A 21050-nucleotide genomic window follows, 5' to 3' on the forward strand; every position below is an offset into this window, starting at 1 on the left:
TGCTGGGCTCCGGGGAAATTTTCCCCTGCAGAACTGCCCCCTTCACACGTAAGATCTGGGGTTTCTGCTGAATATTTGAGCGAACAAGCATCCCCCGGCCATCGTAGTGAAAAAACACCGTGCTGTAGTACTGCCACAGCATCGCACAGAACCGACAGTGTGTCACAGGCTCAGTGCTCAAAACAAATTAAAAAGATACTTGCTGTTTTCAGGTGTTTAAAGACGCTCCTCAGCAGTATTACATAATGTTACTACCCTACTAATATGCATTTCAATCATGGAGAAGTGCACAACTGTGAATTAGAAGGCATTTGGAGGTGATAGTATTCCCACACACGAATTTAGAAATATACTAATAAACAGAAGTGTGTTCCTTTTACTTAATTAGAACAGTTTTTCTAGACTAACCATTTCATAAGCAATTTGTAACTAAGTAATTAATAAAAGGAACTCATCATAAAATAAAAAAAATTGGACCTAGCTTAACTGACTTGAATTAATAAAGCCTTAAACTAATACAAAACCTTTGAATATGCCCCTGTTGTTAATAAAGCAAGTGCATTTGATTAATATAAGCCCTTCAGAAACCTGATGCTATTTAGAACATGGTCCAGGCTCTGTTTAGTGTTTAAGCAATTATTTTAATTTGACTGTTCATTCAGTGGAAATACTGGAAAGGGGAAAATCAGCAAAGGGGAAAAACATCAGTAAGTGTAGACCGAGCTCCCAGAGGAGCAGGGATGCTTCCACACCTCCAGCAATCAGGATCAGGGCTGTGTTTTGCTGTCACTGGGGTGTTTGAGGGTCTCTGGTGGGGACGGTGCCTCCAGGAGTCCTTTTCCCACCACGCACTCGGAGTTCAGTTCATACAGCGGCTTCCCCCTCTTTCCTTCGGGCCTCAGACCCTCCAGGGGAGGCAGAGGAAGGGCAGGGACGGTTCAAGGATGCTGGGGAGCTGGAGTTCCCCAGCCCGGAGGGAAAGGGCTGGCTCTCAGCTCCCGGCTGATCCGAGAGGCCGTGTCCCTGGCTACCCAGCAGCCCAGCCCCATTCCCCGGGCGTGGTTCATCTGTGTCCCTCAAATCCTGCGGAGACAGGTACGCGGGATCAGCAGTTCCTGCCCATTCGGCAACCCCCTGTTCTGTGGGCAGATAAATGGCAGAGCTGGGAGCACAAAGTGCCCCTCCAGCCCTTCCAGGAGCCCGCAGCGCACCATCCCCTGGTGCCGGGGGTGATCCTGGCGCAGGTCCTGCCCAGGAGCCGGCAAAGGGTCAGGGGCCCCGGCCCGGGAGATGAGCGGACGCTTTGGGGATTCCTGGAGCAGGGCGGGGACCAAAGGTGCGTCCCGACCTTGAGCCGGCAGCCGCTATCCTCCATTATACCCGAGAGAGCACATTCACGCGGAGAACGTGATGATCAAGAAGTCTTAAAAGTTTCAATTTTTAATCCAGGAGAGGGAGGAAGGACATTAAGCATAAATCTGTTTCCCGCAGGAAGTGTCGTGGACCAGGCACTTGTGACCTCCCCTCACTCTTCTCCATAAAGGAGAAGCAAACCCTGTCCACCTCACCCGTGAAAGATTGTGCCAAGTTTGGGACTAAAAAAACTGATTGTTTTGAAAAAGACTCTTAGAAATGGTAACATCAAGTAACAGTTAAATGTATTTTAATTCCTTCAAACAGAAGGATAGCTTGAAGGTACAGCAGAGAAATTATTTCATTGATTTCATTCTCTTTAAAAAACCAAAAACCAAAACAAAACAAAAAAACCAACATGGCTTCAAAATTCAGGAACAGTATCCAATAAACATAGTACTATCCTTATGCACCTGGTTTAGTGTGGTACAAAGAGCTTACAGATTCAAATGAATATCATAAATGACTGAGAAATTGATTCAGATAATGCTTGTTTACAGGGACAGAAACTATGTTGACAAAGTATGAATAAGCACACAGATAATCTCTTTTAAAAACCCCAAACCTTTCTAACTGTATTTACACACTCAGATGTAGTTGTTTCCTTTGACACTAGAAATTACAGACAAAAGATTCCATTTTATAGCAGTTAAGCTTAAAAATAACCTTTGAGATGGTTAGGCCATATAGCCCCAGCACAGCAGTTTCACCTTTATTAAATTGCTGACAACTCTATGTTCTAACCCTGGAAATTCAGGCTAAAAAACCTGAAGTCAGCTACCACCTGTAACAAATTTCACATGGTGGGATTAACTGGATGTGAGGAGCTCAAGCAGTGCGGAATTAATTATAGATATTTAATAAGAACAGATCTCCCATTATTATCCAAGGTGGATGTCTTTTTAAAAGCTCTTTATACACATATAAAATAAATCCAGTAAGAAATGGACACCCATTACATATATTCAGCCAAATTAGACATTAAGTGAACAGTCAGAGCACACAATGGCCAGCTATAGTATTTCTTCAGCATTGCAAAGAAATGTGTTGATACCTAATAATTTCCATGCTAGAAAAAAAAAAAAATTAAATAACACTTAACTAATATGGTTTATTCTTTTACCATGTCAGTTTACTCTTTAGCCATTGCCAGGAGTAAACCCTCAAATTTCACAGCAAATTCAGTATTATCAGTACAGTAGCAAGAGTATTTTGGCACCCTGTAAAATCCTAAAGAATGCACAAGAAAAATCTCTTAAGTAGCATTTAATTATCCAGACTTCTCATTTCTTATTCCTGGTATTTGACTTTACAGAGCCTGAAGCTTTGATTACTTTCAAAACAGTTTTTATAAGTTTTCTGCTAGTAACCAACTGGGATGGAACAACAATGGCACAACATTTTTCCTAAAGCATTCAAGACTAGCAAAAGATAATTTTCCTTGAGGAACTACGACTACATAAAAATCAAGTAATGAGGCATCATGGCAAGTAACAGCACATTGACCCTCTACCACAACAGGAAGCTATTTTCAATCTTACAACAAAAAGGAATCAAATTAAAAAACACTAAAATTTATAGGACTTCATGGGTTTTGTTCCTTCTCTCTCTAGATGGTAAGAAACCATTACTGATCAACATTGTATTTGGCTCTGCAAAGCAGGATGAGAGCAGAAGCTTTTGTTGAGATGGAATAAAGTACATGGTTGTCTTATTTTTGCATTGATCACATGAGACTGGACGTTGCATTGTCTCTGATAACTGGATTGAATCCAAGCTGGACCACACACTTACAGAATGTTTTCCCTCACACATGTTATTTGCGCACGTCTCAGACACTGATCTTGTTCTGCCAAGTGTATTCTTAAGCATCAAAAAAAAGCTGAATTTGACTACAGCAAATTCTGTGAGGAAAAGGAATCAGAGAATATAACAAGTCTTCCCAGAAGACAGTCTTTTCTACACATCCAAAGAGCTGTTTGAATTTCAGATGAGCTGATAGAACACTTTTTTAAAATATTTCAAAAGCAAAGCATGTTAAAACAACTTCCATTACATTTTGTGGAATACCAGTTCCAACAACCTCTTATGTGAAATTGTTACAAGTTTGTCAAATGCAGTCTCTTAAAATGAGAGTACAGTGTATCTAAAGCACATATACATGCTGCTACCAAGGAAAAAAAAGCAGTGAAGTAGCAACTTTTTATACATGAACTTTACTAAGAATCTTGCTCTTTGAAACAGCCCCCAAATTAGCTTGCAATTAAGTTTTGTTTTCAACTGAAAAGACTTACAAAACCAACCAAATATTTTAAGACCACCCCTTGGGTCTTTTTATTCTGAGCTTGCATGGTATTTTCATGCAAACTGATGTACTGGAGATACAGTACAGCAAATTACTAAAAATTCTACAAATCAAGTGACTTCTTTTTGCAAAACATGAATATACACCTGTGTCTTCACACACAGCACATGACCCTGCAGGGAACTCAAGAGTCAGTGTGCAGTAGGAACTATCAAAGGAAACACTTTACAGGTACTGAAATAGTGGAAACTACATGAACTGGTTCAGTCCACACAACCACAAGGCTGCTGCATTGCACTACAGAAATACTGACAAAATGCCCCCAAAAATGCCAAGAAACTACAAGCAAGTTCTAAATAGGATATAAAAACTGTTTCTTTCAGTGAAGACCAACCAGTCCCTTTGTGTACACATTTAGTTTTATTGTAACAAAGCAACTTGTACACTTTAACGTTTAAAACTGAGCATCTTTCTTTCCTTTCCAGTGAAACAAAAAAAAAAACCAAAAAAAAAAAGAAAAGAAAAAAAACACCAAAAAAAAAACCAAACAAAAAAAAGAATTTAAAAATAAACAAGAACAAAATTACAATAGAGAATGTCAATTCCAAATAAGATCCTACAGGTTCTGCTGATTCTCCATCAAGTGGCAGGGCTCAAAGTCATCATTAGGAGAAGATTTTATTTTAAAAGTGTCATTTTAAACTGCAAGGATGTTTGTTAAACATCACAATTAAACATGCCAAAGGAGAAGAAGCCATGTTGTCAAAATGCCCACTTAACCCACCCAAACATCTGAAACCCACCCCAGCTGACCTTCTATAACCCCATTTTTATTTTTATTTTTTTGTTGTTTTTTTTCTTTTTTTTTAAACAAGAGAAAGTAGACAGATACATGTTGGTAAATGCTAACTGTCCATATTCACATAGAGACACAGTGTAATCTCTGAGCCCAATATACAGAGAAAGAAGGAAAAAAGCTAGATTCTATGCACTACTACACAGGGGCCTAGCACTCTTCAGCTTCCAGCAGAGTGAAGGGAGCAGAAGGTTTTCTTTTTTCCCACAGAACATGGTGTGTTGAATTTATAAACAGTTTTTGTTTTGAGACAGAAAGGGATAAAAATGATCTTGAAACAGAAACTGGTAGATTCTTTTCCACTGTATTCTGCTCAAGGTATTTTCCCAAAATAAATTGTGAACCATGGTGTAGAGGAGAGAAAAAGAGACCTCAAGAGAACAAGGCGACTGAGCACAAGAAAAAAAAGACAGCAACTTGCTCCCAGGGACTGGAGAAAAATTAAGAAGGTAAAAAGGGGGTTTGGAATCCATCAGTGTTCAATTAGTCATCTTCTCCTTCATCCTCCTGTTGAAAGATAAGCAACAATTAAATAAATCTAATCACTAAACTTCAGATAGCAAATGCAGTGAGACCAGAACTTTTTACAGGGCTACTGACAGTGCTGTATGATCATCTCTTCCCTCACTAGAGGATGGTAACACTTGCCCTGGGTGCCCAGCTACTGACCACACAGAATTCACCCACTACATGGGTGTCCAAGGAAAACACATCAGACGTTTGAGAAACTGTGACTTAAGAGTCACTACAAGCACTGACATGACTTTAACATGTGGAAAGTGAAGGGGTCATCTTTTCCCCTTCATTTAAAACTCCAAAATGCTTCACCTTTTACATTCCAAGTTCCAGATTATAAACCAGAGCAGCCCTCCTCTCACTGCTCCTACTTTGTGCTGCTGGAAGTCAGACACACCACGCCCAGTTCCGAGAAACAAAGACATTCTGAACTAAGTTCCCAACACCCTGGATGCTGAGCCTGGAATCCCACTTACCACCAAAGCAGATTTCTAATTCCTGAACCTAACAAAGTCTTAGCTAGGCTGGCCATAAGCAGAAATAAACCAACAAGTGTAAAGGATGACTGGGTGCATCACAAAAGCCATTTATATGTAAAGCATTGCTAGAAAGCTCAGTAATGAAGTAAGAATTTTGCCACATAAATGTACTAGTTCTCCTAGAGCACTTCCCTTACAAATTTACTGAAACCAGGTATTTCCACTGTCTCTCATACACACAAACATACTTATTACTACCTGAAACTGCTCAAGTTAATGCAGTCACAGTTCTCACACCCTGGGGTGCAGAAAAGAACTGATTCACCTTTGTCACAATGGCTTGGTATTCTTACAAGATCCCTCTCGAACACCGCATGAATGGCAAGATTACTCACCTCTCCTTCCTCTCCCTCATCATCATCTTCATCTTCCTCCCCCTCATCTTCATCTCCTTCTTCATCAATATCCTCTAATCCTTCCTCCTCTTCATCATCATCATCATCCTCCTCTCCCTCCCCTTCTTCATCATCCATATCAGGAACCTTAAACACACATTTACAACATCAACTACAGTGATCAAACTCACTCTTTCACAGAGCTGTTGTGGGTGCAGATGCCTGGCTCAGGGCTCTACCTACCAAGTAGTACTGTAGGGGATTTGGCCAGATGTCATCCTTGATGACTTCTCCCAGTTCGTCAGCTCCTGCATCAGAGTGGTCAGTGAACCAGGTGAAGAAGCTTTCTGGCTCTTCATGCTGCCGCTTCCTACTGGCTTTGTTCTGTGTCTGGCTTGAACGTTTTGTCAGGTCCTGAAAAGAAAGTTAAGAAGTTCCCTAGAGTTGTCTATGGCATTTTTTTCCCCTATAAGCACCACCTGGAAATTTACTTGTCTAAACAACCTTAAGAAGTCACCTTTCCCTCCCTATTCCAGGGTGAGTCTGTAAAACATATCTGAAACTCAAACAACTGACAGAAGATACCGCATTTCTCATGAACATGAGAGAACAGTAAACCTGCTTGTTTCTTTCAACAACCTCCACTGGAACACTGAAAACTCACAGACTCTCACATTAGATTTACATTTCCCTATCTCAGGGAAACACAAGTACGACAAGTGTTTAATGACACACTGAACTTACAAGGCCTCACAATGCCTAAATGCCACTCAAGAGTAGTTGTAATTGCAGCAACTACTACATATACCCAATTTAAGAAAGTCTTCACATCTCTAAGCTCTGTACTCATTTGGAGATAAAAACCTATCTAGGCCTTTTTGCCTACGATTTCCCACTCTGAAGTCTTCAGTAGTAAGTGCAAAAAAACCCCACACAAACTGCTAAAACACATGGTCACAAGAACACATATAAGGTCTGTATCTATCACCTTACCCTAGAAAAGAATTGTAGTAAGTTTGCAACGATCTTTTTGTTAAGTCTGAAATTAAATAAATTGTTTCTTTGACCATATTGTTACACCACACTTCTAATGTTCTTTTTTTTTCTCCTTACGGAATGACAACATTGATAGGTTTAGACTGCTTAAGGAAGAATAGCAGAATTCACACAGATTTTGTAGTGCATTGTAAAGATCACTCGATTGGTCTGTACAGGAATTCAATTTCTGGTACAAAAGTTCTAGTACTCAATGCGAAAAACATTAAATTTTCTCCTTGGTCTGAGAGTGACAAAACAAGTGGCAATTTAACTGCAAGCCTCAGCTCTACATTTAAAAACTCAGTTCAAATTCTTCAAGATAACACTGAAGTACTTCTACAGAAATGAACTGCAGTAAATTAATGATGTTTGAACACTGCCTGGGTGACAGATATGCCCAGATTATTGTGGCTGCAGATTCTACAAAAGATGTGGCAACTGGAAAGGAAGTTGAGAAAATAGTGGAAAACATAAAACAAGATCACACACTGCTATCTGATCCCCTTAAACTTGTTGTCCTTGGAATTCTTCGTTTAATAGTTATTTTAAGTAAACAACACAATGCAGTCTAGATCCTGGCTAAGGAAGAGACAAGCTAATGCACTTGGTAATGTTTTCACTTAGTCACAATTGTGCTCTCCCCGATGCAAAACATACCTTTCCAGATTTCCATTTGATCTCAGTCGATTTTGAAGATGGGTCTCCACTTTCATTGAGGTGAAACTCTTTGGAGAGAACTTTATTTTCAAAGTAGGGATTCTCATCAAAATACTGCAGAGTGGAAAGCAAAGAGTTAGAACCCAAAGAATAGAAACATATATCAAGTCAAATCTGGTACTAAACAGATAACTGCAGAGATTTCAGTTATAAACTACAACCCAACATGCAACTACAGTTAAAAAAAAAAAAAAAAAAGACAATAAAATCACAAGTGACTGAATCATTTAAAGTACTTACAAAATCTATTCTGTAACCTGATTTGATGTCTTCAAATTCTGTCACCTCAACTCTGGTCAAATAATGAAGTGCTTCCTCATCTTCTTCTCCCAGGAGTGCAGATACTGAGAAGGAGGAATCCCACATAAACAAAGCCATGAAACAGGCAGGCAAAACACAGGAAAATGATAGCCAGGGAGATCTAAAAACCAACACATCTGTCCAAGCCAACTTCTCATGGCTTTTTCTTTACAAGTTACCAGCCAACAGCCTACCCACACATACACACCCTTCCCTCTAAAACAGATTTTCATGCATGTAGTTTGCCCAATCTAAGCAGTCTACGAACTTATTTTCTAGGAAGTTTATTGTCAAGAGTCCCAAGGAGCCCACTTCCAGGTAGAAAACACCCAAACAATCTAGAATATTTTTTTTGTTATTTTTTACACTAAGTTTCCCATGAACTGAATAAAGTAGGAAACTCACAATTTAAGATGCAGAAAGAAGATTTATGATTAGTAAAAAAGATGTTCCTTCGGTCAACAAGTTCAAGAAAGAAAAAGCTTTAAAAATGCAATCTAGGACAGGAAGGAAGTGTTTTATATGCTTAGTAACAACTCCACAAGACCCTCAGAACTTTAAGACACTCACATAACGAGCAAGCAAACACTGAATTTACAAGGGAAAAGAAAGGGCTGTTAGGAGTATACCTTGTGGGTGGTTGACAAATGTTGTTACCCAGAAATTCGGGATTTTGGCGATCAATTCTGACCTCTTCTGGAAGAATGGTTGGCGGAGTTTGTTGTATTTCTGTTCTACTTTCAAAATTTCCTCACTGGCTTGTTCATTCAGTCTGTAATAGAAAGAGCCATGTTAACCACATGGAGAGAACTGGGATTTAAGGACACATCAGAGCAGTTAACTAAAAGCTGAAAGAGTTTGATAAGTCTGCCATATTCTGCAGATGAAGTGTCCCAAAAACCCCAGAAGCTCAGAGCTGTAACAACTGTTAAAAAACCACTCTGCCAGAAGCAATCTCACTGGTTTGAATGGAACCCTCTGAACACCTTGAATGTTCTGCAGAGGTGGACCTTTATGCAAGGCAAAGCAGTGTTTTACCTCTTGAACATATTGTCTGCATAAAACCTGCAGATGGGTAACACAGCCCTATCACCTGCTCCCTGTAACTTTTAGGCAGCTACAGCAAAGCAATTCTGCACTCTGTGCAAGTAAAATCTGAAGACTTATAATGAACTGTTATTGTAAAAGGCAAAGCCCTGATACTGCAACAACTTCACATGTTCACAGTTCCAACAGTCACCTGCAATCCTTGTAGGGCACTGGGCATGGAGAGATCATGCAGGGAGGGGCTGACACAGAACCCACAGCCCCAAGAGCTTTGGCATACAAAATTAACATCTCAGAGACATTTTCTGTGTGTTATTGCACAAGCACATGAATATTATAATAAAAATGTATAATAAAAGCTGGTTTTTCAGCCAAATGTTTGGTTCTGCTTGCTAACAGGGAAATACTTTAGCCAAATAGCTTACACATTAACTTGAGAAGTCAGTGTGAAATACATTTCTAGTATCAAAAATACCACAATTAATTTAAAATTTTAAACTCAAGTTCTACCTCTTTAATTATAGACAGTTAACCAAGAAACCAGGACACTTCTTTGTTATTTTAATGTCTCTAATCAAGTCAGAACACAGGTATATCTTGGCAGAGATCAAAGACAATGAGTACTATTGCGTGTTCACTTTACTGAACACTTTCACTTTTGTCAGTTTCTGCTAAAAGATTTTAAAAGTTAGATAATGTTTACCTGTCTATTTCATTCTGTACTTCATCAATGTGTTCAATTGCTTCCTGTTGCTCTTTTTCTGAAAAACAAATGAAAACGTGTCAATATCCCTTCATTCACAAGCCTGACAAAACACCTGGGTATTCTCTTTATTCTCTAGTGATCTACTGTAGAAGTTCCCAAGTTTTTCTATTAAATGTCACAAGACTTAAAAGGCCTCAAAACACCAGTTTTACAGGGTGTGCTGCAGCTGAAGTGCAGCAAAGTTTGACAAAACAGCCCTTGAAGCGAGTTTACCCCTAGAAACCGCAGCTCACATCCCACTACACTGTTTTACAAGCCAACTTAAATTGTAAGTCAATAATAATTTAATTAAAAAGTAATAAGCCACATTTGCTACAGCTAGCACATTCGAAGAAACAAAGTAATTTACAGAGTACTGGAGTATCAATAGAAATAGCCTATCTAGGCACATGCCACCTTCCAAAAACCTTAAAGAACGTCTGAAAGGACAGATAAAAATGAAATAGACGCGAAAGCCGCCGTTTGGCAGATATTTTCTAATGGGCACTTCCCCTGGACCAAGTTTGGCCGAGGCCTGGCTTACGGAGCGCTGTTTACCCACCGCGCGGGAGATGAATGAGCGGCAGCGGGAAGCGGCTGGAGCGAAGCAGCGCTCGGTGCGCGTCCCGCACGGCCCGGCCGCGCTGGGGGACAGCTCTGCCTTTCCCCTCGCGAGCGCGGGGGACGCACGTGGGGAAGGCGCTGCGGCCGGGGCCAACCCCGACCTTTAAAAGCCGAGATCGCACGTGGGGCCGGCGCGGGCGGCCCCAGCACCGCGTGTCTCCGCCGCTCCATCCCCGCGCGGCCCGGCAGCACCACGCGGCCGCGGCCGGCGGGGGAGGCGGCGGCGGCGCATCATGGCGGCGGCGGCGGAGCACAATGAGGCTCCGCGGATGCTGCTCCGGGAGGGGCAGCGGGGGGGTCCCGCTGCTCCGCCGAGCCGCAGCGCCCCCCGCCCGGCCCCGCGGGGAGGGAAGCCGGGCCGGCAGCGCAGACAAAAGGGCGCTAACATGGCCTCCTCCCGCCGCCGCCGGGCCCGCACAGCCGCCCGGCCCGGGCCCGCGCTCCGCCCGCCCCCGGCGCGGCCGCGGCCCGTGCGGCGGGGGAAAATGGCGGTCGGCGCGAGGCGGAGGCCGCGCCGCCTGCCGCCATTCCCGTCCCGCCCCCGGCGCGGCCTCACCTGAGGTCTCGTCGGCCCCATCGTGGTTGGAGTTCAGCTCCTTCTTACTGACTTTGGCCGCCGGCGCCGACATGTTGGTAGCTGCGGAGCGCGGAGGGCGGGAGGGAGGGGGGGGCTGCAATGGGGCTGCGCGGGGGGGGGGGGCCGGGCACTGACTCCTCCTGCTCCTGCTGCTGCTGCTACTGCTGCTGCCGCCGCCACTCAGGTCCTTCCGCCGCCGCGGCGCTCCCGCCTCCTCCGCGCGGTCCTGCCGGATACCGGGGCGGCAACGGCGCCTCTCACTCCCCTCGCGCTCCCTCGCCCAGAGCCGCCACCGCCGCCTCCTCCTCTGCTGCTGGCGAGGGGCGGGCACGCGGCGCGCATGCGCGGCCCCCCCCGCCCGGCCGGGCCACGACGGCCGCACCGCGCTTGCGCACCGAGCCCCCCGCCCCGGGCGCGCTGTGCCGCGGGCGGTGCGATGCGCAAGCGCACTGCGCTCCGCACACACGCACACGCCGGGAAGGCCCCGCGTGCGCAGCCGCGCAGAGGCCGCGCCCCCTGAACGCCCCAAGCCGGGCGCTCATTGGTCGGGGAGCGCTAGCGGGGCGTGGCCGCGGCGCGGAGACACAGAGGACGGCGCGCGCGGGAGGGCGGGGGCGCGCGCGGGGTGTGTTGGAGAAGGGGCCGCGCATGTGTGGGCTGCACGTGCCCGCGCGGCCTCGCTGTAGCGGCGCGCGCGAGGCCCCGTGAGTCCCGCCCTCGACCGCCCCGTCCCCTCACGGCCCGTGGGGACAGCGACCCCTCGGTGCGGCCGGGATGGGGCCCGTCATCTTCCCCGACCGGGTGACATCGGGGGACAGGGATGGATTTCGGGACCCCCGGTACCCAAACGGTTCTCAGAAGGCTGCGGTGCCGCTGCCTGAGGCATTCCCCTGGGACTAGGCTCAGCGCTTCCCTGCCGGGAATGAGGTCGCGTTTCCAGCCTGCAGTGCTCTGGGGATTTGGCATCCACGTCTCCCTGTGCTACCTGCCTTACTTGGGACATGGCACAAAGCAATTATGGAATAACCAAGGTTGGAAGAGACATTTAAGAATATCATGTCCAATGCTCACCTAGTACTGCCACTGTAAGCCCCCAAACGATCAAAGCACATCACCCAGTGCCAGATCCAGACACCTCTTGAACACCTCCAGGGATGGTGACTCCACCTATTCCAATGCATGGCGACCTTAGCAGGGAAAAATCTCTCTCAAGTATCTTACCAGAATCTCCCAGCTTAAGGCCAATTCCTCTTGTCCTCTCACTGCAGGCAAAGCAGAAGAGACTGGCCCTCACCTCCTTTCAGGTGGTTGTGGAGAGCAATGAGGTGCCCCCTGAGGCTCCTCGAGACTAAACAAACCCATATAAATAACTTGGGACATGCTGTGTTGAGGGCACAGAGCCCTGTCAGTCACATCCAGCTCAGTTACTGGGGAGCTCGACTCCAGAAGGTCACAGAGCTGCCTGCCAGCACACCTGCCACTGCACTGAGAGCAGGCAGACTTTAAATAACCCTTTTTGTCCCTTTCCTGTCCACCTGTCATGGAAGAGCTCAGTGCAGCTCCACAGCTACAACTCGCCCGCGTTTGCTCTTAAAGGAATAGCCGAGTCACTCTCTTCTACCAAAAGCAGCAGCACATCATTCACAGCTGAGTGTCAGGATACAGATCAGGTTAAGAAACAAGTACGGTTTTGATGAAGTAGGAATCTTCTGTCTGTGTTTGCTTCCCCAATCATACAGCATTAGCATAGCCTTCCTGCTCAATTCCTGTTTTGCCTCTTCAAGTTGCTCTTCTACTGGACCTGCTCAATGAGGTCTGGATTAGTTCCTGCCTCTTCAGAAATCTTGGCTATACTTTTCTGAATCCTGCTTCCACCTGTTGCTTCCAAATCCCCATTGTTTTTCCTTTTGTATTCCCAGCTGTCACTTCCCACCAGCTATGTCCTCACTTCCACTGCCACCCACAAGGGCTGCCACATGAGCAAGGTTTGTATTGTGCTTCCCTGTGCAAACAGCAGGAGAGAGGAGCTTCCATCCCTTACTTCTCTGGTTTCAGCTACAGCAATTGTAACCGCTGGGCATAAAATGTAAGTAAAGCACCACAACTTTATGGCTGCAAGATTATGAAATCCTTCCCAAGGGGGGGGATGTCTCAAGGCCCTCCTGAAACCCATCATAGCGAGACGACTCTTTCCTTATTCTGTCTGCATCTCCCAAGATTGATTAATATGGATAATCTTCCAGTTCAGACAAGGTAAATTCATGTGTGGAGCTTGGTTTTCTTCCTTCTGTTTCATTTGGGTGTCTTGATTATGCAGTTGTATCTGCTTGGGTTTTTTTCCTCTTTTCTCACCTGTAATTTACTATATTGTCTTTCTCTAGATTAGTCTTTGAAGGTCTACAATTTGAAGTAAAGATGGCAAGTTTGAAAGCTTGTTTCAAACAGGAACAAGTGGCACCTGTCAGTTCCCTACTAGAACCCCTTGTTTACTCTATAAATTACCAGGTATTCCTGATGTACACAATTATGGTGATACACTGATGTATCTAAAACGAAGTAATCATGAATTTTAACTGCTGTACTTTAAAAATAAATTCAAAAATACAATATCTGTTTTGACTACCATAAAACTATCATCAACATAAAAGGGTATATTGATTATATATAAATATTTAAAATAACACAATATGTAAATATTAAATTAATTTAATATCCCTGAGACAGTAACAAAATAACCCCCCAAAAAATGTAGAGTTTATTGATTAATATTCAGTTATCTCCCTTCAAATCTTTCTAATGTTTTAATGACCTGTAACTAACCTCTAAGGCAGTTTTAGTCCTTGAATAACTGCTGAGGGTTTAAATGTACAGTTATAACTGCACATTTTCTTCATGAATTGACTAAACAAAGTCAATTTTCTTTCTTTGTGAAGGAAATCTCATATTTGCTCCTTGAATTTAAAGTTCAGATCTCCAGTGTTTCTTTCCTTGGTTAGATATGTTACTACAAGACAGAGACATAACTGGTAATCATGCTTATTTTCTGGAATGTCAAGTCAGCTGTAAGTTTTAAACTTGAACCCCCAGTCTGGCAGATGAAATCAGAAATGTGCTAAAATCCTCTCCAATATAATGCAGTGATGTGTGAAAAAAAGAATACATCTTCCCCTAAGTGCTTCTGCAAGGCAAAATGGGCATATATATATATATATATATATGATCATGCAAGTAAGTCAGTGTAATTAATAGCAACTCATGGTTTCACAGCCTTCCATCCCAAAGAATTGTAAATTATAGTAGCAAAATATAAAACAAGGATCATTTTACCATCGCTGAAATACAACCAACTGCTTAACAGTTGTGCATCTATGCTGAGAGTCTGGTTTTCCACAAAGAACTTGCAGGCTTGGGCTCTATAGTGAGAACAAAGATTCCACCTTAAAGTGCAAGATAAATTTTTAGAGTTTTTTGAAAACTTTCAAGTTACTGAGTACACCTGTGAGTTGAAGGCACATTTCAAGAATACACAAGCTTGTACAGGATAGCAAATCCTGACTGGCACATCAGGGCTTGCTGGGAGCTACAGGCAGAGACACAGGGCTGGTTTGCTGTGTGTGATCAGTCTGACAGCCCCCAGGAGCTGCTGAACCTCCTCGGCACTACACACACAGTTTGGCACACACATTAACCAAATACCAGCTCCAACTGTTTATTCATCTCCACTAGTCACAGACCTTCCCAGTCAAGCATTCATGTTAGAACTGAAGGGTGAGATAATGACAGAAGAATCTTCCACATGTCCTCACAGTTGTTGCAGTTTAAACCTCCAGATGAAAATATTTCAGGGCTGGTAATTGCCTTGAAGCAGGACAGCAGTTCAGTAACACAGACAACAGGCAGTGACTAACAATATGTCACTGAATAAATCCAGTCATCCTATTTGTATTAGTTTTTATTTTTATTTTTTATGAAATTTCCGTTATGACATTGTTGCTAAACCTGACTTTTATTTTATTCTACACCAACATCTTTAACTTACCAGAGCACCTGCTTGTAATCCATGAAGAGATGTACGGTCACATAACAGCTGTGCTTGTTCCCAGATACTAGACGCAAAGAGGCAGTCAAATTACTCTTTAAAATATTAAATTGAAAGTCAACAAAACCTTAGACACTTATGAACAAAATGCATAAGCTTTTCAGACATGTTGAGGACTAGATAAAACTGTACCTTGTGCTTCTGCTAGGAGATACACAGAACATCCTCTCCATCTTCCCCACTCATAGTGAAACAAATGGAAACAAAATTTCTACAGTCAATTTATAAATGTTTGCTTTCCAGGATTTTAACTCTGGCCAATTCTTAAAACTCTTATTTATCATCTCCTCAGTCCTACAGCAGGAAAACTTGCTGAATCCTAGGCAAACTTGACTATCACTTCTAGATTCGGTCCCTTGGGAATAGCACTAGAGGCAAAAATTTTACACTCTGCGTATTTCATCCATTGTCTTATTACCAAATGGCAGCAGTTTTTGTGGGAATCATTAAAAACTTCCCTGGTTATGTAGAGCACTATTGATATTTGAACTCTCAGGGGGAGCAACCTCTGTCTCTATCCAAAAAGTATCAGATAAAAATAAACATACACAACATTGCTCAGCAAAGAATGGGTACATTAATTACAATTCATTAGTCTGAAGTTGGCATTACTCAAAAATTTACAGTGTGTATTGAGTCCTGTGTAGGAGTATGGTGACAGGAAAGGTGAGACAAAAGACAGGAAAACATGTAGGAATCTGTCATACACAGTTTTTGCTATAATAATACATTGTGCACATTATTCTTTTCATCTGAGAATGTCAAAGCTCATTTTAAAAATATGGTTAAATGTAAAATGCTCTGTGAGGAAAGTAATTCTTTTACTGGTAGGTCAACTGAATGCCAGAGTTATTCAGAGTTATTGCTCATTAGAGCCAGAGATGGAACTCAGGAATAGAACTGGTCTCCAACTTCAGCTACATAAAATGCTGCACAAGTTGCCAACAATGATCTGTGAGTGGAATTTGGTTAATTGTGTCAGTCTGTAGGAACAGTTATTATTTTTTTGGTATTACAATAGAGAGAATCCTGCAACTGTAATCCCTGCATTCGAGTTTCTACCTGCACAAACAACAAAGAGTGGCTCTGGTTTGGAAGAATGTGAAGTCTTTCAGGACATAGTTTGACAAACTGTTTTTTGGTAAAAGTTCCTATTTACGCATTCCCCACCACGCATTCCTCCCCTCTTCCCCTTTACACTGTTCCTGCATTGTGCCAGTGATTTTTGTGTGTGTGTGTGTGTTAAATTGAATCTGAATCTGATTTCAATTAGAAATAGTCCACACAACCCCTTTTTTTTAAACTCAGGCTAGTACTCTGATCTGGTTCCCTGGTGCAGATGCAGGAACAATGTAAGAGAGTCCCATGAAGACAGGAATGAAAGAGTGAAGAACACATTGCACGAGTTTCACTTAGCAGAGGTGTTTGTCAAACAGTGCCCTTAACTGAGCCCAACCATTACAAGGTTCTAAATACAACTGGTGTGAAAAAACAGCAGTTTGTTTTTGTAAGTTTTTTAAAATTAACACAAACAAGTGGAATGTATCAGTAAACAAAAGAGCAGCTCTGCCACCTCAGGTGATACTGTAAAAACTTTCAGAGTAGAAATTGAGGTCATTGACAAAACAGCTTCCTTTCCCCTTTGGAGTCAAAACTAATGTCTCTCAGAAACACACAAAGGAAATAACCTTTAAACTCCATGTTTGTTTTTGCAGCGGTAGGACTGGAAAATAATTTCATCTGCCTTTGTAAAGGGGGGGTGAAGTGGTGTAAAACAAAGTAGAGACCATTTCCCTCCCACCACAGCCGTACATCTATTATCTGACTCACCACTTCTGGGACTCCTTCTGGCAGCTCTGGTTTTATTGCACTGAAAGTTCCAGCCTATGAAAATATTCTTTATTTTCAGGTTTATTTTGTTCACTGCTTCGTTCTGGTCAGTATTCCTTCCTTTAGGGGTCTGGAACTCGACATTCAGCAAGGGCTGGATTTTACTGTTCTTAAGCCTTGTGAGAAGGACCAGCTCACTGGAAGGAAGGGGGGAGGGAGAGGAAGGGGGAGGAGAGTCCATATCTGAAGAGAGACTCCAGACTAGAGAAATTTTACTGACATCCATTCAGTTTCCAGCGGGGTCTCCTTCAAGGTCTTTTACTGAGCTCCAAAGGCCCCTGCAATTCACAGCAGCATTTACATGCAACGTTTCCCTCTGGGAGTTAAGGTATGACTGTACTCCTGGATGATAATCACAAAGAATACCACCAGACTCCCATTGAAATGTCAACCAGCCACTACTGTTGTAGAGAGTAACAAAGAGATGCTAATATAATTAATTATGAAGCCTCAGTACCCTCATTAACACATCTTTAGTGCCTAGATCTTTGAAAATCAGCTGTATAAAGTGACTGTCAGAGTTAATTCCTTATAAATTGCCTCCTGTCACATGCCAGCACTGCAGCAAGTTCTCTCAGGCCTTGATGCTAAGAAATCTGGAGGGTTTTTAAGTTCTGATGCAGTTTTATTGGTGTTATTAAAGGTGTAAGCTGTTGCATAAGCAGTTTGTCAGGCTAGAGTAAAGAAAAATAAAAATGCCTTTAGTCAGCCCAGCTTACACAGTTGGTGGCATAAATAGGAAAAGTTTCAGCCAATTAAATGGAAAACTAAGAACAAAAGAAAAAACAGGAATGAAAGGTGTCACATAATTTGGCATTTAAATGTTTCCGGACCTTTTTTTAAATTTGAGGATTGCAGCCAGTTTATAGCTCGCCCTCCTACTGCTGCCTTTACGACAGCATTCCAGCTCCAGGCCTCATTCCAGAGCATCCTCGTTCCCCTCCACTCCCGCTCACAAATATATATTTCAATAGGCTTAGGCTACATGGAGTTCCAAAACCAGCATGTAATTGGTGCAATTGTCTTTTACACTTCTCCAGAGAGAGCCACATTCATGCTGCTTAAGTCTTGTTTTGTCATGTTTTCCCTTTCTTTTTTTTTTTCAAGCTGGACTGGAATCAGTACTCATGTTGGGAGCCCTACGTATATACTGAAGAAAGAAGTTACAGAAACGGGCTGTATGGGTGTGTTTCATTCTGTTATTTCTCAGTACCAGACTGTCACTCTGCTACAAGATAAAGGGAGGTGATAAAAAGAAAGTGATCATTACAAATCACTTGGCATTTTCTGTGAGCAGTTAGAACACTCACACTGACATATCCAATTTGTCTATACAAGATACTCTGCTTCCCTTCATCTTCCATGTGCTTTTGAGAAGGTGATAATCTTTCTGCAGTGCATAAGTTTATAAAGTTATCTCTCTGTGCTTGTATAATACGTTCCAGGGTTCTTTGTAATCTCTCTTATACTTGGGGTGAAAAAAAATCAAATGGGATATTTGCCATTTAAGAAGTGGCTTTCACAGTAAGTGCTTTTGCTGGTCTAGCTAACCTGGCAATATGCAAACTCTCTAAATGGAGGTAAAATTTATATCAATAAAAACAGTCCTTGCAAATGTGTCTTTTCTGCTGCATTAGCTAACATGGTAGGAACATAATTTTTTTCTCCACTCTTAAATTCTATATCCATACCCCAGTAAAACTAAGATGTATTTATTGAACATTCAGTGTTCATAGAAATGTTTTAGAAATTAAAGCGGCATGCTTGAAATTAAATAAATACAGACATTTCTGAAGAGCAACCCAGAACTGTCCTGCGAATTCTGCTTGCTTGCTTTACACAAGCACAAATCTGATGGTACCAAGTAGAATGTAACAATTTATTTCTGAATGTCATTTTTTGAAACCACACTTTTGCTAAGGAGACCCAGTTCTGTTTAGAGGATTAATATCTGTCCACATTGCTTTCTAATATAGCCACTGCCTTTGAACATAGCAGTTAAAATTCCAACAATCGTTTGAGATACTACAGACACAATATGAGTTGATGAAGTGATATACAGAACAGATAACTAATTTTTAGTCATGCATGGTTACTGAATATGGGATTAATTTAAGGGATCTCTGTTTCCTTTCATGCTGTCAGCACTGCAAAGGGTCAGGTACCTTTGAGGAGTGGCACAGCAGATTGTAGTTTTATTTCTGAGATGAGATGCTGCTACGAACTCAGCAGGAACTAGAGGCTGCTGAGACCAAAAGGAGAGAGACACTGCCAGTCACCTTGTTGACAGCAGCAATCCCCTGCCCAAGGCAGAGACTCCCAGCTGCCACTGAGTTCAGAGCACCATGGCAGCCAGGATTCAGGATCCTGAGCCTTACACAGATGCCTCTTTGGACAATCCATGGCATTCGGCCCTGTGCCAGCTCTGCTTGCCATTCCAACCCTGCCGGCAGTGCCTTTGTGCCCCTGTGGCGGTAACTTGCTGCCACCTGCCACAGAGCTTCCCCCCTGCTCCTTCCTGGTCTGGTTACACTTGACTAAAATCTTTGTCTTATTATTAATCATGAAGGAATGAATAGGGGATGAACAATACCTGTACAGGGCAAGAAACTGCATATTTATTTACAAATATTTATAACATATTATATTTATATTATATAACCCATATTTATAACAAACCCCCGACTAATTCTGCAAAGCATAGTAGATAATGATTTTAATGGAGATGGATTATTTTGATAATGTATCATGTCTTTTGGTGTACCAGGACTTCAGAAGCAAGCTGACATCTGCTAAGACAGAAAAATAGGTTTTCAAAGCAAAAAGGGCACAACATTTGCAGGGACATTTGAGAGGGGGGACAGGGAAAAGGAGGTCACAAATTAGAGAAAATGCATGAGTCCATTATAGATGGCAATGGAAAAGAAATAGGTGGGGGATTCACACAGCTTGGGGTAACACACAGCGTCCACACGAGGACCTGAACCCTCATCAAGCTATTGAGCACCTGGTGGGGTACATGGGCATGGGCTCAACACTGCCAGTTGTGGGGACCTCACTTCCCTCAAGGTTTGGTGAATTTTAAAATAATTAATTTCTAACAAAAAAGAAACATATGAGTAACTGATCAGATATTGTCCGTACTCAAATAACAAGCACAAAATGTCATCATAAAGCCACTTCAAACTCCAGATTACATCCTTTGGTTAATGCAAAGGCAATAAAGGGTTCAGTGCCCAGGCCTCAGCCAGACCACATCTGTCACCTCGGGCTGTTCAGCAGTGCACACGTAGGACTGGAACAATTAGGGAACAGAATTAGGTCTTGCTGGTTGTAGAAGCTCGAGAAACAAGTAGGTTCTGCAGTGACAATTCTTTGAAACAAACCCTTGCTGTTGGTTGAAGAGTTTTGTTTGTTGGCTGTGGTTTGCTTTGAATAAACGAGAACATCTGTAAAGTTCTGTTCCTCTGAACAGTCATCAATCGCCAAAGGCAATACCTTCGATCCCCTGACAAGCCACTCCCTGCCAGACTAAGCCCAAGAACTCTTTCTCATGGCCGGATTGATTGGTGCATGTTGTTTTATTCATCTTTACATGCATCTGTTTGGGGTGAAAGGAATGGACGGGAAGGTGTAAAAGGAGAAGGCTCAGTTATGTCTCTCCATTTTCGGGTACAATCTGCTGTTTCGCCTCTCTGGAGCCTCAACGGAACTGAATAGCTGCATTTATCGCAAATCGAGGGCAGCGACTGCACCCACTAGTGGGAGGATTTTTACTGAGATGCAGTTCCGAGCATTTCTCTCGCTCAGGTCACAGCGATCACACGCTGGCGTGCAGCTTCTTGTTACAGCTCACTCTTTTTTTCTGATGCTTTTCCCTTCGCTTTTGTTTTTGTTTTCTCTTCACCTCAATCTTCTCTTGTTTTCTGATGCTGATTTACTCCATTATGTGAAAGTGAAAACTTCCTACACTTTGTCTCCTGAAACAGGGAGGCAAAAGCACAGATGAGCCCTGTAAAAGCAGCCACTTTAGAGTGACTGGGTAGCCT

At 42.9% G+C, this 21050-nt stretch overlaps 1 protein-coding gene across 1 annotated transcript; it reads right to left on the reverse strand.

The window, feature by feature from the left end:
- Positions 1 to 1646: 1646 nt before the first annotated feature.
- SET (SET nuclear proto-oncogene) lies at positions 1647 to 11335 on the reverse strand. Its single transcript, XM_005527239.3, has 8 exons — positions 10992 to 11335; positions 9770 to 9827; positions 8649 to 8791; positions 7960 to 8063; positions 7660 to 7773; positions 6208 to 6378; positions 5965 to 6111; positions 1647 to 5081 (listed from the first exon to the last, which is right to left on the reverse strand). Exons 1-8 carry the CDS (start codon positions 11062 to 11064, stop codon positions 5058 to 5060), a joined length of 834 nt encoding a protein of 277 aa, XP_005527296.1. The 5' UTR covers positions 11065 to 11335; the 3' UTR covers positions 1647 to 5057.
- Between the last annotated feature and the right edge of the window lie 9715 nt (positions 11336 to 21050).

The sequence above is a fragment of the Pseudopodoces humilis genome, chromosome 22 (assembly GCF_049639895.1).
Source record: "Pseudopodoces humilis isolate 2021_Gansu_Grassland_sample_001 chromosome 22, ASM4963989v1, whole genome shotgun sequence".
NCBI classification, from domain to species: Eukaryota; Metazoa; Chordata; class Aves; order Passeriformes; family Paridae; genus Pseudopodoces; species Pseudopodoces humilis.

Bases quoted from the DNA above. Each gene is read 5' to 3' on its own strand.
- SET (XM_005527239.3), bottom strand. From the start codon at position 11,064: ATGTCGGCGCCGGCGGCCAAAGTCAGTAAGAAGGAGCTGAACTCCAAC. The intron at 6,379-7,659 runs GTATGTTTTGCA...CTTTCTTTTCAG, and splicing joins TCAAATGGAAATCTGGAAAG to GACCTGACAAAACGTTCAAG. The intron at 5,082-5,964 runs GTGAGTAATCTT...ATCTTTCAACAG, and splicing joins ATGAGGGAGAGGAAGGAGAG to GAGGATGAAGGAGAAGATGA.